A 19,483-nucleotide genomic window follows, 5' to 3' on the forward strand; every position below is an offset into this window, starting at 1 on the left:
AACCACTTCTGACGCGTTTGACCAGTCACAGCACCTTCTCCATATACTACACAAGTCCTTTTTTGTGTTTCAGTTGCACTTTACCTTTCTCGAAATAATAAATATGCTGAAAATGCTTTCCCCTCCATCCTCAATTGTAAAATGGCTGCACAAAAATTCACCAAGTTTAATAAGTTTTTTTTTTAAATGCATGCTGATATGATAGCTGTCACAATACAATCTAACAAAATTGTTTCAAGTGAACAAAGTTAAAAAAAAAACACTAACAAAATTGTTTCAACTGAAGTTAATACAAAGATAACTAAGCAATACTAGAGTCATCTTATGGAAAAAAACAAACAAACCTGTGGGCAAACCCAATACTATACATTTTTCATGAAATACACTGAGGACAAAAATAACTGCAAAACAAATCTTAAAATTATATTATATTGCAAAAAATATACTACAATGTTAACACTGATGTTGCTTTTTAAAGAAATATATATGCAATTATGTTAACATTAGCAAGCATTTTCAACCTAGAAGAGATACCAACAAAAAAATTGGAAAGGGAAAAATAGTAAAATTATTTACGAATTGGAAATGAACACAAATATGTATGTCTTATTTTATTAGCTTTGTCAAGTGAAAAAATTTGGAAACAATAACAAACCTAAAAGACACTGGCACCTTTGCATCCATATTATTATTGTCTAAGGACCAGGTCCCACTAAAGGACCCATGATTTCCAGCTAACTAAAATTTTGGAGAAAAAAATAATACTTTAGGTAAGTAGCAAAATTAGTGATATTATGAGCTGCTGATGGCCCAAGATGAGAAAATTTAAACATTTTTAAAGAAATGATCACTGTAGTAAGACTAAATGTAAAAATCTTTGCTTTCACAATAACACTTTGATCAACAATAAAAAATTCACGTTACATTGGAGTTTAGGCTAGAGTTAGCAGCTCATAAGGAAAATTTTTAGCAAAAATCTCTCCTGTTTTTCTTTTAATAAAGGTGTTTTGGTATAACCAAATATTTGAGAGGAAAAGTTCTTCTGAATAGAAAAATACTAAGTAACATATGCAGGAAAAGAGTATCACCACTTTTGCAATACCCAGTGGAATGATGCAATTATTAGCTACTAAAACTTACTAGTACAGAAAGATGATGGAGCACTCTATACTGGATGCATCAAGCAGAGAACACCTGAACCTACTGGCAAATGTCAACATCACAAAAAGATAACTAGACATGCTCCTTCTAGGGTGATACATTAGAAACTACACAGTACATTTACAAACTATTCTTGCTGAAAATTAAACCTGAATCTGATCAAGTCTTATTACCTAACTACAAGTACACAAGAGATAAAGGATATGAGAAACAGAAAAAATGACAACATAGAGGTAAAGTCAAAAAAGCATAATTTTCAAAAAATTGTACGGAATAGATGACCCAGTTTCTCTAATAGAAAATCAAGAAAGGGGAAGGGAGAAAAGAAAAAAAAACACAACTGTCCTATTAATAGACTTGCTTATATGCACGCTATGTCGCTTCAGTTGTGTCTGACTCTTTTCCACCCTATGGACTGTAGCCCGCCAGGCTCCTCTGTCCATGGGGATTCTCCAAGCAAGAATACTGGAGTGGGTTGTCATGCCCTCTGGCAGGGATACAGACCTAAAAATACCAAATCAGTAAGCTGACTTTCCTTGATCCCTGATTTAAAAAGAAAATATACAAGATTTCTTTAAAGTGATCAGGAAATTCTGATTACTACTGTTGGAGATTACATGGCATTAAGAAATTATTTTAGGGACTTTCCTAGTTGTACAGTGGATAAGACTCCACCTGCTAATGCAGGGCACATGGATTTGATCCCTGGTCCGGGAAGATCCCACATGCAGAAGAGCAACTGAGTTTATGCACCAGAACAACTCAGCCCACACTCTTATAGAGTCCCTGCTCCACAACAAGAGAAGTCACCACAATGAGAAGCCTGCGCACCGCAACTAGAGAAAGCCTAAGTTAGCAACGAAAACCCAGCACAACCAAAAAGAAGTTAACAAAAATTATTTTAGTGGTGGGGTGGGATGGGCAAAATAAGTGAAGGTAATTAAGTGATACAAACTTCCAGTTATAAGTCAGTTACTGGGATGTATGCACAGCATGGGAAATGTAATAATAATATTGTAATAATTTTATATGGTCACAAATGGTTACTAGACTTACAGTGACCAATCTGTAATGTGTATATATGTTGAATCATTATGTTGTGCTCCTAAATACAGTATGTCAATTACACTTAGTTCAGTCGCTCAGTAGTGTCCGACTATTTGCGACCCCATGAATCGCAGCATGCCAGGCCTCCCTGTCCATCACCAACTCCTGGAGTTCACCCAAACCCACGTCCATCGAGTCGGTGATGCCATCCAGCCATCTCATCCTCTGTCGTCCCCTTCTCCTCCTGCCCCCAATCCCTCCCAGCATCAGAGTCTTTTCCAATGACTCAACTCTTCACATGAGGTGGCCAAAGTACTGGAGTTTCAGCTTTAGCATCATTCCTTCCAAAGAAATCCCAGGGCTGATCTCCTTCAGAATGGACTGGTTGGATCTCCTTGCAGTCCAAGGGACTCTCAAGACTCTTCTCCAACACCACAGTTCAAAAGCATCAATTCTTCTGTGCTCAGCTTTCTTCACAGTTCAACTCTCACATCCATACATGACCACTGGAAAAACCACAGCCTTGAGACGGACCTTTGTTGGCAAAGTAATGTCTCTGCTTTTCAATACAACAAAAAAATTCTTTAAAATTTTATTAAATATAAAAATATGTTCAAGAGGAATGACATAAAATTATCGCTAAGATTTGCTTTAATATTCTTCCAAAGGAAGGCAAAAGAAGTGTACTATTATACCACTCACCCCACTTTTGTACATTTTTGAAGCTTTCACAAAGCTTAAAAAAGTGAAAAAGGTAAAAGACACTGATGGAAGAAACTGAAGAAGATGCAAACGGAAAGATTTCCATTTGTGCTCATGGATGCTCATGGATTGGAACTTTACTGTTAAAATTCCCATACTACTCAGAGCAATCTACAGATTCAATGCAATCATCAAAACTCCAATGACATTTTTCATAAAATAGAAAATATCCTAAAGTCTGTATGAAACAACAAAAAATCCTTAGGAACCAAAGCAATGTTGAGAAAGAACAAAAGGGGAGGCAGCAAACCTCTTGGTCTTAAACTATAATATAAAGAGTAACTCAAAACAGTATAATATGGGCATAAAAGCAGACTATTATAGATTAATTGTACCGAGTTCAGAAATAATCCATGGTCAATCAGTTTAAACAGAAGGAGCCAACATACACAGTGGAGAAAAACAGTCTCTCTAAAATGATGCTGAGAAACCTGGACAATCTCACGCAGAAGAAAGAAACTGGACCACCATCTTTCACCACACATAAAAATTAACTCAAAATGTATTAAAAATTTGAACATAATGGCTGAAACGATAAAACTCCCAGAAGAAAACGTAAGTAGTAAGCTCCTTGAAATCAATCTTAGCAGTGACTTTTTGGATTTGACACCAAAAGCAAAGGCAACAAAAGCAAAAGTAATTAGACTATGTCAAACTTTAGCTTTTGTAGGGTGAAGAAAACCATCAACAAGATGGATGGAAGGAAAAATGTGCATATCATACATGAAATGTTAATATCAAAAATATATAAGCAACTCATAGAACTCAGAAAAAATAAACAGTATGATTAAAGAATGGGCAGAGGACATAAACTGACATACAAATGACCAATAGGTACACGAAAAGGCACTCAATCATCAATCAGTGAAATGCCAATCAAAATTACAATAAAGTATCACCTCACACCTGTTAGGGGGATAGATGCTATCGAAAAGAAGTAACAAGCATTGGCAGGGATTTGGAGAAATGGAACACTTGCACAATGATGATGGGAATGTAAACTGATGTACCCACTAAGGAAAACACTATGCAAGTTTCTCAAAAAATTTTACAAAGTATAACTGCATGATCCAGTAATCCCATTTCTGGATATTTATCTAAAGGAAATAAAATCACTATCTAGACATTAGCACCCCCATGTTCACTGTAGCACTATCTACAACAGTCAAGACAGGGAAACAACTTAGGTCTCCATCAATGGATGAAGGAAATGTGGTTAATCTACACATTCATAACAGCCATAAACAGAAGAATTCACCATTTGCAACAACATGCAAATGAGGTAATAGGGCTAAGTGAAATAAGTCAGAGAGAGAGAGAGAGACAAACACTGTATGATCTCATTTACCTGTAAACTCTTAAAAAACAAAAACCCAAAACACTGAATTCCAGAAGCACAGTCTGGGGCAGTAGGAGGTGGGGGGAGGCAGTAAAGATGGTGGCCAAAAGGTACAAACTTGGAATTCTGACATAAAGTAAAAAAGTGAAAGTGGAAGTCACTCAGTAGTGTCCAACTCTTTGCGACCCCATGGACTGTAGCCTGCCAGATCCCTCTGTCCATGGAATTTCCCAGGCCAGAATACTGGATTGGGTAGCTATTCCCTCATCCAGGGGATCTTGCCAAGCAAGGGAACAAACCCAGGTCTCCCTCATTGCAGGCGGATTGTTTACCAGCTGAGCTACCAAGGAAGCCCATAAATTAGCCCTGACCATGTAACACATGCTAATATAGTTAACAATATTTGAAAGTTGCCTAAAGTAAATCTTAAAAGTTCTCAGCACAAGGAAAAAAATTTAACTATGTGTGACAATGGATGTTAACTAAACTTATTCTGGTAATTGTTTCACAATTTATACATACATCAAATCATGTTGTATACCTGAAAATAATACAATGTTATATGTCAATTATATCACAATCTCAAAAAAAAAAAAGGAAAAAGAGAACTCTACAAATCAAAGCTTACTGCCAAACGTATCAACTGATTTTTCTTAATCTTAAATGCATTTTTAAATAAGAAAATAAACATGTTCAGCATGTAAAGTGACAAAAAATAATAAAATCTAGCTGGGTAGAAGGAGATAAAAACAGAAATTAGTGAAATATGAAACAAAAAAATTACAGAAGCTGGTACTTCGGAAAAAACCAGTAAAAATAAGGCCTCTGACAAGAAAAATAAAGGATAAAATATGAATATGTGCTTTTAACAAAAATAGAAAAGGGGAGAAATAAAAAATGCTATAAAATTCTGAGAATAGCAAAGTACTGAATAACTGAATAGATCAGTAAACTTTGATGAGAGGTGGGAGCATGGATCAAGAGTGAGGGGACATATGTATACCTATGGCTGATTCATGTTGTTGTATGCAGAAGCCAACACTATATTGAGAGGCAATTATCCTCCAATTAAAAAGAAATAAATCTGAAAAATAACTTTGGAAGAAATCAAACTATTTGTCAAAAAAAAGGCTCTCTCTTTCCTCATGCCTTACACATAGGCTGTTTAAAATCCTTGCAACATGTAGGACAAATGATGGGAAGTACAATGCATTCGCTTTGGTAAAATTGCCAGTGACTTATTTTCCTTTTTGCCTAAAGCATTAAGTTTCTGCATTAAGCATGTCTTTCACAAATAAAGAAAATATCTTGGAGAAGAAATATGCTCTCCAATTAATTTATAAATTTAGTACAACTATAATCAAAAATCAAAAGTCTTCATGGAACCCAGCCATCTTATCTTGTATACACACACACATATATATAAATATATATATTAAATGAAAAAAAAATGCCAAGGACAGTTTTTAAGAAAAGTTGTGAAATTTACTCACCAAAATTCCAAGACTTATCATGATGTTACATTAAATTAAGACATGTATTGATAGCAACAGGATAGTCACAAACAATGAAACAGAAGAGATAGCCCAGGGAAGTTTCTCACACATATGGAAACACGACAACTAATACTGCAGATTAGTAGGAAAAACATGAATCAATCAAGTTTGTAGCAAATTTGTTAGCCATAAAGGAAAAAAAATCATATAACCATTATAACACACCAAAATTAAATTTCAAGTAGACTGAAAATAAATATTTTTTAACATTTAAAATAAAATCTGGAAGACTATATAAAAGACCAATTTAAAACAAATTTCTTAAAGCTGAAACAAATTTAATGTTGGTATTTCCAAATCTAACCATCAATTTTTTAAAAAATAGCTACAGACAGGAAGTTTATCTGTACCTTGTACAACAAAGCTTTAGTGCCCACAATACATAAAAACTGCTAAGAATCAATAAAAGGAAAAGCTCCTTAAATCAACATATAAAACTCCAAGAAAATAAATGAAAACTTTGAAGGTGACTTCTAGTAAAGTGCTCCTTCTTAGGATTTACAGATTTATAGGACCTCCCCACTGGCTCAGACAGTAAAGCGTCTGCCTACAATGCAGGAGACAATGGGTTCAATCCCTGGGTCGGGAAGATCTTCTGGAGAAGGAAATGGCAATCCATTCCAGTATTCTTGCCTGGAAAATCCCATGGACGGAGGAGCCTGGTAGGCTACAGTCCATGGGGTCTCAAAGAGTTGGACACGACTGAGCGACTTCACTCACTCGCTCACTTACAGATTAAAGAACTATAATAAAAAGCATCACCATCATTTGAGTAGTTATGTATCATTCTGTGCTAATTCTTTTACATATTGTCCAATCAAGACAACTTTTGAAATAGGTCCCGTTAAACCCATTTTAAACGTTGTAAAACTGAAACTCAAAGGTTACCTTGTTCAGTGTTAACTGGTCGGTTAATTCTAAATCATGTGTTTTTAATTTGACAAGACCTACACTGACAAAACATTTCTTTTTCATCACCAATAATTCCAACCTATATTATATTTTAATATTGCATCTTTATTATAAAAATTTTATTTGGACTTTTATATATCCTTTAATACTGATGAATAGATATTTATCGAGAAGACTATGCTGAGCATAAACAGGTTTAACGAAGTTATTTAAATGAATGTTCTTGAAAAAAGTATTATACAGACGTATGCAAAAAAAAAAAAATCAGCTATCATGTATCTATTAATGGAAAAATATTCCACCACTTACAAAATATTACTAAAAATCAAGAGAACTTGATGGCCTCTAGATCCATCCACCAACTGACACATATGGAAAACATAATAATTGTAACATCAGAATACAATCAGTAGATGCAGACTATGGATAACTCTGTATGACCAACAACCAGTTTTCTTCAAAAATAAAATGTAATTATAAAAGCCTCACAAGGATAAAAGGATAATTTGCAGATTGAAAGAAATTTATTTATTGAATGTGTTGATCTCATTTGATTCTGAACCTTCTGTACCACTAAAAATAAAGCCAGTAAACATACTACAACTTTTACAAGACAAAGAGAAATCTTAACACAAATTTGGCACTTGAGAACATTAAGCAATTGCTGCTTTTTTTTTTTTTTTTTCTTTTGGGAGGGAGTGCACTGTGGTTGTATTTCTTTAAATTAGAAAGGGGGGGGTTGGGGGTAGAGAGAGAGAGAGAGAATCTTTAAAAGAGACACAACAAAGCATTTACGAATGAAAACAAATACCCGGAATTTTTCTCAAAATAACAAGAGGAGAAAAGTAGAGTGTGAATAGCCTAAATTTTAGCAATGGGTTGTTTGTTGATGATTGTTTGGACTGAGTGACAAATAAATAACAGTTTATGATACTACTATGTCTTTTTTCTATGTTCAAAATTCACAATAGCTATAACAAGAATCATTTCTCAAAAATGCATTTCTTCCATAATTTTTTTGTTATATTTTATTACTTTTCAAGTAAAAAAATTACCTAGCCACCTTAGCCCTTCATGAATAGCTAAACCTAAATTAGGAAAGGTATTTAGCTTTCAATTTAGCAACACAAATCAACCAAGTAAGATATCTGAACAGTTAACTACAGAAGCTCATGATTCTAAATCATATTGCTCCATATAATACCAAAGCTAAGGACTTTGCAGCTCAGCCGAGACATTCTAAAAATAGAATAATGAGCTACTTTCATATATGGAAGCTTACAGGTACATGGTTTTGCCAGTAGTCATGTACGGATGTGAGAGTTGGACTATAAAGAAAGCTGAGCACTGAAGAATTGATGCTTTTGAACTGTGGTGCTGGAGAAGACTCTTGAGAGTCCCTTGGACTGCAAGGATATCCAACCAGTCCATCCTAAAGGAAATCAGTCCACAGTGTTCATTGGAAGTACTGATGTTGAAGCTGAAACTCCAATACTTTGGCTACCTGATGAGAAGAGCTGACTCATTTGAAAAGACCCTGATGCTGGGAAAGATTGAAGATAGAAGAAGGGGACAACAGGGGATGAGATGGTTGGATGGCAACACTGACTCAATGGACATGAGTTTGAGTAGACTCCCGGAGTTGGCGATGGACAGGGAAACCTGGTGTGCTGCAGTCCATGGGGTCGCAAAGAGCTGGACACGACTGAGCAAACGAACTGAACTGAACAGGTATATGGAATACTGCTTACCACATGAAGTACAATCTTCCTGCCTACCTATCTGACATCCTGTATTTCCTCTCCCTCCCACATACAAACGCTGCAGTAAAATTCAAATGATTCAGCTGATTGTTCAGTGGTTATGAATCTGTGCCAGCCTACTGGCACAACTTTAGACATGTCTTTCCCTCAACATATATTGCTCAGTTCTGCTCCCAAACATTTACATGCACTGGTCACAATCCACTAATTTCATGAAATCTACTCTGATTCTACCAATTAATGTTCCCTGCTGTAGCCTTAGGGCATTTTAGTAAACCTTGTATTAGTATATTTATGTCTTTAACTAGATGAGGTCCTAGAAGATATAGCTCTTTTGGATCTCCAGGGAAAAGGAAGAAGGTTAAGCAATAAAATTGGCATTGACCTTTTACTGATAAGTAGCTCATGAGATCATGAGCATATTGAAGCCAGAGACCTTTCAAGAGTCACTAAGTATACTGAGCATGTACTATGTAATATGTACCACCAATGATGGAAAATCAACAAAACAAGTAAGGTCTCTGCCCTCAAGACACATATATTCTATTCTTAGTGTCTCTGAATCACCAGTTTTTAACATAGTGCTGTCATTTAGTAGACACACTATAAATGTCTTTAATTTGAAATTCTAATATAAATACCCTAGCAAGAATTATGTAACATTTTAAGAAAACTCAAAACCTAAAAACCCGAATAACAGTTTTTGGTTAAAATACTGGTCATCAATCAGTTATATTCAACTACTATTAAAAAGGTTATGTTTAGTACTATTTTATTGCAATTATCTAGGAAAGCCAATGATGCTGAATGAAATACCCATATTACAACTTAAACTGTCTTTGCATTCAGCAGTTTACAACTGGTGCTTTCAAAATTCTAGCGAAATTTAACCTAAAAAAAGCTAACTACTTGGGTCCATCATTCTGCAAGAATTTCACAGAGGCAAAATGGTTAAGAGTATAGAAATAAACCTCTGAAACAAATTACAAAGAATTTAAATTTTTTTTTAAAGAAATGCAATGAACTTTGTATTAAAATCTACCAATTTCCTTTCTGTTTCGCAGTCTCACTGACCTAACCAAATAAAAAGGGGTCTATAAAGAAAGCTAAGTGCCAAAGAATTGATACTTTTGAACTGTGGTGGTGGAGAAGACTCTTGAGAGTCCCTTGGACTGCAAGGAGATCCAACCAGTCCATCCTAAAGGAGATCAGTCCTGGATGTTCATTGGAAGGATTGATGCTACAGCTGAAACTCCAATACTTTAGCCACCTGATGAGAAGAGCTGACTCATCTGAAAAGACCTTGATGCTGGGAAAGACTGAAGGTGGGAGGAGAAGGGCTAGGCAGAGGATGAGATGGTTAGGTGGAATCACCAACTCAATAGACATGAGTTTGAGTAAACTCCAAGAGTTGGTGATGGACAGGGAGGCCTGGTGTGCTGCAGTCCGTGGGGGTCGCAAAGAGTTGAACACAACTGAGGGACTGAACTAACTGAACTAAAATCAATGAAAACATTCATAGGGATAACGAAAAATAAGATTTCAACATACCCCAGAGCTACAAAAACTGGATATTCTATATGTAGTATAAATTGGTTAACATTAATAAAGGACTTAGTTCATGGAAAATACTTTTTATGTACAATCACATTTAATATTCAAAGTTTGTAATCTCAATTCTAAAGAAACTTAAGTTTAAAATGTTTAAGTATCAAACAGAAAAAAAAAGCTGAATTATACTACTTAATAATTCAAATGGGCTTCCCTGGTGGCTCAGATGGTAAAGAATCTGCCTGCAATGCAGGAGACACGGATTTGATTCCTGGGTTGTGAGAATCCCCCAGAGAAGGGAATGACTACCCACTCCAGTATTCTTGCCTGGAGAACCCCATGGACCAGGGAGCCTGGTGGGCAACAATATCTAAATGCCCAAAACTGTATCAAAAAAGGAACAAAACTGTAGGAAAAAGTACCTATAATGCATATGAATCAATTATCTTTTTATATAGAGTTGGACAAACAAGATAATCATTAAAATAGATCATATATTCAAAGAAGCAGTTCAGAGAAACAGAAAGCCAAAGTTTTAAAATCTCAGCTATTTCAAAATATAAACTACAAAGATTTTTTTACCCTAAAATTAGCTAATATTCTAAATTTTCTTTAAAACTCAGAATCGGTAAGGGTGCAGAAAAACAAGCACTCTCATACACAATTGAGGAAAAGAGATGAGTAAGAATCCTCTTGGCATTGTGGTTTTAATAAACTCTTCAGCTGTAATTTAATTTGACACAGTATTTTTACTTTTAATATGCTCACTTGTTAACTGCAAAAATAATTAAATCAAAATATTAGTCGATGTGGAACTAAACTGTGATGTGTAAAGCAACTGCACTGTGATGCACCCATGTAACAAAGACGACAAAACTATAACTGCAGAGACCACGTTAAGTAAAATTTTTAAGTGAACTTCTACTTCTGGCCAAGAAGGTGTAACAATGCACCAATCTCTGCCCTACTTAGGAAAACAAAAAAGTCACACATAATATATACAACACTGTTTTTCAAGACCACTGGACATTAGACAATGATGGACCACGGGATAGGCCATGATAGTCCCAGCTTACTGGCTTGAGAAAGTCCAGGTCAAGGCCCAGCTCCAATAAGGAAACCGGGTTGAACTTCAAAAATTCCCTGAGAGTTAAAAGTCAAAAATCCAAGATCAAAGCAGCTCAAGTTTGTTTGGGAGAGTTCAAGAGAGAGCTGCACAGAGAACTCGGGAAATTCTGCAGAGAATCCTCCCTGAGTATTCAATGCACGTGCATAACTATGTAAAGTAGAAGGTTATTTCTCTTGTTGTTTAAGTCTTTTAAAAAGATAAATGGCTACTTAAAGAATGCACTATAGAATTTATAACATGTAAAAATAAAATGTTATAATAACAATAGTACACAGGGCAAAAGGGGAGAAGTATTCTAATACTTTAATGGCAGAGAGCCAAGAGGAACTATAAACACCTCATGATGAGGGTGAAAATGGAAAGTGAAAAAGTTGGCTTGAAACTCAAAATTTAAAAAAACTAAGATCATATCATCTGGTCGCACCACTTAATGGCAAATAGAAGGGGAAAAAGTGGAAACAAGTGACAGATTTTATCTTCCTGGGCTCCAAAATAACTGCAGACAATGACTGCAGCCATGAAATTAAAAGACACTCGCTCCTTGGAAGAAAAGCTATGACAAAACTAGACAGCACATTAAAAAGCAGAGACATCACTTTGTCAACAAAGGTTCATATAGTCAAAGCTATGGTTTTTCTAGTAATCATGTACAGATGTGAGAGTTGGACTGTGAAGAAGGCTGAGCGCTTAAAAAATGATACTTTGAACTGTGGTGCTAGAGAAAACTCTTCAGAGTTCCCTGGAAAGCAAGAAGATCAAACCAGTCAATCCTAAAGAAAATGAACCCTGAATATTCACTGGAAGGACTGATGCTGAAGCTCCAATACTCTGACCACCTGTAGCCTACAAGAACTACACTTTAAACTGAAGGATACAAATAGTCTGAAAGTAACACAATGGAAAAAGATATACTTACTTTTGTGAACTCTACTCAAATCCAAGATGACTGTATTAATATTAGAAAAAGTATACCTTAAAGCAAAGAAGATTACCACGAAAAATGGTCACTGTATAATATTAAAGAGGTGAATATATCAAGAGGACATAGTAATCTTAAATATTTATGCACTAATTGTAATTTCAAAAATATAAAGTGAAAATGATAGAAACACAAGGCAAAACAAATGAATGCACAATATAGGAGATTTCAATATCATTTCTTCAGTGAGTGACAGCAATAGAAAGACATCATTTGAACAACATTACCAATAAGCATGACCTAATTGACATGTACAGAACACATCACCCAACAACAGAATATATCTCTCTATAAAGCACTTAAAACTAACAGGATATGTGATATCTAAACTATAAAATAAAAAATTATAAAGATTCAAGTCTTCCAAAATATGTTCTCCAGGCACAATGATTAAATTAGAAACAAACAGAAAGTATATGGAAAAATTCCAAATACCTGGAAATTAAATAACATACCTCTCAATAACCCATGGGTCAAAGAAATAAACATGGTAGATGTACTCTGAACTGAATGAAAAGATGCTTACATGTCAAAACTTGAGGGATGCCATGAAAGCAATATTTGTATGAAAATACATAACATTAATCCTCTGTATTAGAAAAGATACCATGTCAACTACATCAACTTTAATATTACATACGAAAAAAGCAAACTAAATACAAAGCAGAACATTAAAACAGCAGAAATCAATAAAATGAGAAATGGAAAACACATGAAGCCAAAAACTGATTATTTGAATTAATAAAATCAATGTATTTCTAGCCAGACTGATAAGGGAAAAAAGAGAAGACACTAATTATCAATATCAGGAATGAGAGAGATGACATCACTATAGATACTAGTTATTAAAAATACAAAAATGTAATACAACAAACAACCCTACAAGTAAGTTTAGCAACTTTGATGCAAAAGTTTAGCAACTGTGATGAAACAGACTAATTCTATGAAAACAAAATTGCCAAAGTTCACTCAAAAGGGTAATCTGAATAGTCCTATATCTATTCAATAAATTCAATGTGTAGTTTAAAACCTTCCCACAAAAACAGCAAACCCATATAGCTTCACTGGTGAACTGTACCAAAACATTTAGGAAAAAAATAATGTCGTTTAAGGTAATTAATTTCAGCAACAAAGTAAGAATGCTTGCTCTCCTTACTTAAACATTCCACTAGATGCCTTTTCATACTTAGTGACTGAACAACTAAATGTCACAGGTAAGAAAAAGAAAAGACATTCAGATAGAAAATATGACAAACAGTGTACACAGAAAATCTGATGGCATCTACCAAAAAGCTGTACACTGTAATAAAAATGTCTGGCAAATGTGCTAAATACAAAAGCAATCGGCAAAAATAATCTTTATTTCTATATATTAATAACAAATGGACATTTGTTTTAAATATTACTTAGAATAGCACCAAAAAAGCCGCAAAATAAGGATAAATCTGAGTTTAAAAAAAAAAAAAAAAAAAATCTGTATAGTGAAAACTAAAAACTGCTCCAGAAAGTAAAAGACTAAATTAAATGTTAAGATAATTTGTGTTCATGGGTGAAAAAACTCAACATTAAGATGTTATTTTTTCCAAAATTGCTCTATTGATTCAAGTTAATATCAATTAAATTCCAGCAGGCCTTTCTGTAGAGACTGACTCACAGGAAAACGTAAAGGACCCCGAAGAGCCAAAACAACTTTGTAAACGAACGAAGTTCTACTTTATTTCAAGATCTGATATAAAACTACAGTAATTAAGACAGTACATTTTTGGCTACTAAATAGACAAAAATGGGTCAATGGAAAAGAATACAGTACAGACAAAGAATCATATGTAGATACATAATTGTTTTTGACCAAGACGCACAGCCAATTCAATAGAAAAAAAGTAATTTCAACAAATCATGCTAAAAAAAGTGAATGTCCATATCCAAATCCAAAAAATCTTGATTCATACATTGCATCATATTAAAAAAAGTTAAAAAGAACTTAAATGTAAAACTAGAAACTATAAAATCTATCAGAAAACAAAGGAGAAATCTTTGTGACCCTGGGTTTCACAAAAATGACCTGTTTTTGTACTTAGTTGCTAAGTCACTTCAGACTCTTTTGTGACTCCATGGACTGCAACCCACCAGGCTCCTCTGTCCATGGTATTTACCAGGGAAAAATACTAGAGTGGGTTGCCATTTCCTTCTCCAGGGAGTCTTCCTAACCCAGGGATCAAACCTGTATCTTCTGCATTGCAGGTGGTTTCTCTACCCCTGATCCACTGGGAAGCACTCACTGGGCCACCAGGGAAACCCTAAAGATGACTCAGATATAACCAAAAGCATGAGCCACACTAACAAACACCTGTTAAACTTAAATTCATCAGAATTTAAAAATGCTATTTTTCAAAACACCACTGAGAAAATCAAAACAAAAAAGGCAGAAAATACTGTAAACCATATATCTGATAAAGAACCTGTAACCAGAATGTAACTTCTCAAAACTTAATAAATCAATTCGAAAAGTGGACATTTAAATAGACTTAACCAATGACATACAGCTTGCAAAAAAGTCCATGAAAAGTTGTTCAACACCAAAGACACTAGAAAAATGAAAATTAAAACCACAAAGAGATTACCAGTTCACATCCATGAGACTGTCTATAATTAAAAAACAGTAACAAGCACTAGAGAGGATGCAGATGGAAGACGCCACCAGCAGTAAACCGGTAGCAATGTAAAAATTTAACCACTTTGGAAAACTGCAATTTGTTAAAAAGTTAAACATTTGCCTAACTATATCATCTAGCCATTCTAAGTATTTCCCCAAGAGAAATGAAAGCACTTGTTTACAAAGACCTGCACAGGAATGTTCACAGAAACTTTATTTATAATAGACTGAAACTGGAAACAATCCAAATGTCCATCAAGAGCTGTGTGGATAAACAAACTGCTGTATGTCTGTACAATGTAGTACTACTAAGCAATAAAAAGGAATGAACTATTGATATACAACATGGCTGAAATTCCAATAAAATAATGCTGAGTGAAATGATCCAGGGAAAAAGAGGATACATACTGTATGACTCTTTGTTGAAAATTCTAAAAACTGCAAACTAATCTACAGTGACAGAAAGCAGATCAGTGGTTGGTTGGGGAAAGAAAGGCAGAAGGGAGGAATTACAAAGGGGCAAAATGATACTCCTGGGGTTCATTATCCCCAGGATAACAGTAGTGGTTCATAGGTGAATATATGTCAAAACACTGTATACCTTAAATATAGGTGGTTTATCTCAAATTATAGCTCAATAAAGCTTTTTTTTTTTTTAAGGCACAATATAGGCCAGTACACACGGCATGAATCCATTTGTGTAACTAGACAAGGATGTTTATATGTGTGGTAATATGGAAACTATTAAGTTCAGGGAAAAAAAAAAGCACCAAAAAAATTTTAACATAATTACCTACACCTAAGATAAAGGACTGGAAATCAGGGAGAAATATTTTTCACTTGAATTTTTTTTAACTACACACATGTATTACTTTTTTAAATTTCATGAAAGCTTAATTACTTGGCACATAAATCTGACGCCAAAGGAAAAATTCTTAACCATTATCCTAGCAGATTATAAAACTACAACTTCAGTTATCAAAACTTTTACATTAAACAACAGACCAAAAAAAGGTTAGCAACCACTTTAACATCATTTTCTAACATTCCCTCTTTAAACTACTAATGTATAAAACTGTCAATAAACCACATCTGAACACCCTCTTCTAAGCATCTTCATTTCTTTCTGCTTGTTCTAGGTTTTGTGAATTCCTTTTCTCCTTATCCAGTAATTGACAAGTCAGACTTGCATCATTTTTAAAAAATTCACTACCAGAAGATATGCTTGGATGGTAACTACATCTGACCCTCTTAACTTAGAAAATAGCATTGCTGAATAAAAATAAATACACCTCCCCACAAAAAGCTCATTACTTCTCCCTCAATCTACACAATATGAACTTAAGAGATAAGGCAAAATAGTACAGAGTGGACGAGCGTTTAATTAATTTACTAGATAGAGAGGACAGAAAATAAGCAAGAAAACACAAAATATCTCCAAGTGTTCTAAAGAATATCACATCATTTTTGATGAAATTTTAAGAATGCCAAAAATTATTTAGAATGGTCAGAAATAACTGGACTTTCAAGAGCAAACTGCCGCTCATGACGACTCACACTTGAAGGAGGTAAATGTCTTGCATCCAACAAGTATTTGAGATCTAGGCTTGAAAGACATTTTGCCAGGTTTGGAAAATTAAAGATTTAAGAATCGTGCCCTAACAGGGCAGAAAGGTTTACAAACAAAAATTTGTAATACATCCCAATGTTAAAATGTACAAAGATTCAAGGAAATGAAAGGCCGAAGCAGTAGATCTAAGGTTTAAAGTATGAATAATTTTTCTGGCCAAAGTGAGGAAAGATTCTAAACAATCTCTACTGTAAGGACTAACTTTCTTTAATAGACACACAAACCAACTCTATAACTTCTGACTCAAATTTGAAGCTAACTGCCTGAACAAGTTTCTTTATTCTCTTTAAAAATCAGGGTAAACTGATTTCTAATGAAGCTTATTACTGGTGAAAATCTCTCAGACTTCATAACAGAAAAGCAGAGTGAAAAAAATTTTACATTACTATAATTATATCATTTAGGTCAAATCACTTATCTGTCCATTTAAAACGATAAGTTCCTCTCAGAAAATTGGGTTATCATTTTATATTTACAAGAAGCCATGTCTGAAAGCTTTTTCAATTCTTTGAACACCATTCATACTTTGAAATGTTATTCTCAGAGACTGCTTTTCTAGAAAAAGTTATGGTTGTCTATTTAGGTTAAAACTATTTATATAAACCAATTCTAAAAATTCAACAAGTACCTTCCACTGGAATTTTTGTAAGCTATATTATAGTTTTCAAAAGTCAACAGAAAGTTTCCATTAATGACGATAATACACTCAGTAGACCGAGGAACCCAGTTTTCATCAGTTTTAAACACTGTTTTCCTACCTTTACGCCAACTGCAACCTCAGTGACAATTCTGTAAAACAAACAAAAAGATTCAACCTCTAGTTATTCAAATGGTCATTGTTTGACTGAAACTTTTTAGGGTATTTCATCATTCATAAATCTTCCACTCAAAATACAGATGGAAAACACACACAAAGATGGTCAGTGGAACATTATCAACTTGGCTTTCTAGAAATGACTTTCAAACGTGTGAGGAAACACAGTTTCAGGTGTTTTTGTTTTTTTTTAATTTCAAATAGCAAAAAGAACAAAATCCCAAAGCCTACATAATGTCCCACTACACTTAGGTTAGTAACTTAAAACTTAATTCAACTCTTTAGTAATCTTAATAGGATGAGGAAACATGAAATTCAGTACAAATTTTGCCATCTATTTCCATGTTGATCTGGGGAAAACGGTGAAATCTGGATTTGTTTCATCTAGAAAATAATCTTTAGAGAACCTCTAGGATGACTCAAATTTCGTTAGTCTGTTAACTTTTATTAGATCTGCACTTGGTATCTTTAAAAAACATCAAACTCCAGATGCTTAAAAAAACCTCGTATTTTACTTCTGACCCTTCAAAATACAGTCACTGATTCCAATAAAAGATACTGTTTTCCTATGCTCCCAAACGGGCTGAATACGGCTATATTTCTCCCTGAAGGGTGCCTCCTTTAACAATGAGTTAAATTATTAGAGTCTTTTCAGGTGTGGAGCGTTAAGTACAAGGGAAACCCTGGTCTCGTATAATTTCCCGAAGCCTTTGCCTCACCTCACTTACTTAGCATTCTATCGCCAGCCTCAAAGATGCAGACGGTTCTGGCTTTTTAAGAGTTGTTTTTGTTTTTTCCAGAAACTGGTCAAAGTAGCTGAAAAGATGGCCCTGTGTTGACTATCTGCTCTTCTTCCTGCCACAGCTCTTAGCCTTTGCCCATGTGACTGATGTCCACCACAAACACTTCGTATTTGAGATGATTTAATTTCTGGGCCCTTCTGCCAAGCCTTCAACGTTCTTAGGCCGCACAGAAAGGCATTTTTCAGCCTCCCGCCCCCACTAGCAGACTCCAGTGAAAACAAAGGAGTGTGACATCTGCCCTCCCCCTTCCTCCCGCCGCCGCACGCCTCCCCGCCCCCCGTCCCCCGCGGCTCCCACTTAGCTTTCCCCGGAGCTCCCGCCACCGGCATCTCCCCCAGCCAGGGCGGGCCAGGCGGGGCCGAGAAGGCCTGGGACTTCTAGGGAGGGGGTCCGGGGAGAGGGCCCTCAGTTCTCTCGGCGGGGAGCCGCCCCCCTCCCCCCAACGTAGGCCTCGCTCTCCGGCCGCTACACTCGCTCCCACCAGAACCGCTCGTCCGGGGTCCGGGTCCCCGGTTACGGATAGAAATGGCTCCTAGAGGGGGGGAAGGGCCGGGCGAGACGTTCTGGGGCCCCCACCCCATTCCTCGCCGCCCCCCCCAAGACCCGCTGCTTCTCGGGGTCGTCGCCCCAGTGCCGGCCAAGCCTACGAGTCCGCTTTCTTCCCGTTTTCTCGACCAGAGGCCGCCGGGGGAAGCCCAGGGAGGGGTGTGTGCGATGGGGCGGGGGTTGGGTAACGGCAGCCCAGCCCTGGGAGGGGCCGCCAGAGGGTTTCTGCCCGACCCCGGACGGGGCCACAGGCGGGCCCCACTCCCCTCTCACACACCACCTCGCCAACCCCGTTACCTACCCGTCCATTGCCGAACCGAACAAAGCTTCGCTCACAAGAACCGAGCCACGCAGCTGGCGAGACACACAAGCGGAGAGAAAATGGCGGCTAGAGCCCGACGGAAATTGCCGAAGGTGCCGGAGCGCACGGGGCAGCGCGTGGCGGCGGCGGCGGCGGAAAGAGCCGAGCGCGCCGGCGCCCGGCTGCGGGCGGCGAGCGGCGGGGCGCGAGGACGACGGGGAGGGGGCGCCGCCGCAGTGGCCTCCTACGCGCCGCCGCGCGCCTGGGGCCCTCCGCCCTTTGCGCTCTGGGCCTCGGCCTGTCGCTGAGCAGAGTGGCTTGCTTGGTTTCTATTGTACGTTCCTCCTCGAAGTCCCTGTTGCCCTCTCAGGGCGGTGTGGGTGGACTAGCACCCAGCCCTCCACACCCACTGCGCTGGACCTCGGGAGGGTGTTTCCTGGACCGCAGGACTGCCCAAAGACCTCCTCCACTTTTCCCTCCAAAGCATGTCCCAACTTGGCTACGGTCGACTTAGATGGGCCAATAAAAAACTATTTC

The 19,483-nt window shown here is 36.7% G+C and overlaps 1 protein-coding gene across 1 annotated transcript in view; it reads right to left on the reverse strand.

The window, feature by feature from the left end:
* Positions 1–19,005, reverse strand: part of PTBP2 (polypyrimidine tract binding protein 2) — an 84,610-nt gene extending 65,605 nt beyond the window's left edge. The window contains exons 1-2 of the mRNA XM_052636691.1: positions 18,947–19,005; positions 17,241–17,271 (exon numbers count right to left, since the gene is read on the reverse strand). Coding sequence (XP_052492651.1) covers positions 17,241–17,271; positions 18,947–18,954 — 39 coding nt within the window. The 5' untranslated portion in view covers positions 18,955–19,005. The remainder of the gene's footprint in view (positions 1–17,240; positions 17,272–18,946) is intronic.
* Positions 19,006–19,483: the final 478 nt, after the last annotated feature.

The sequence above is a fragment of the Budorcas taxicolor genome, chromosome 3 (assembly GCF_023091745.1).
Source record: "Budorcas taxicolor isolate Tak-1 chromosome 3, Takin1.1, whole genome shotgun sequence".
Taxonomy (NCBI): Eukaryota; Metazoa; Chordata; class Mammalia; order Artiodactyla; family Bovidae; genus Budorcas; species Budorcas taxicolor.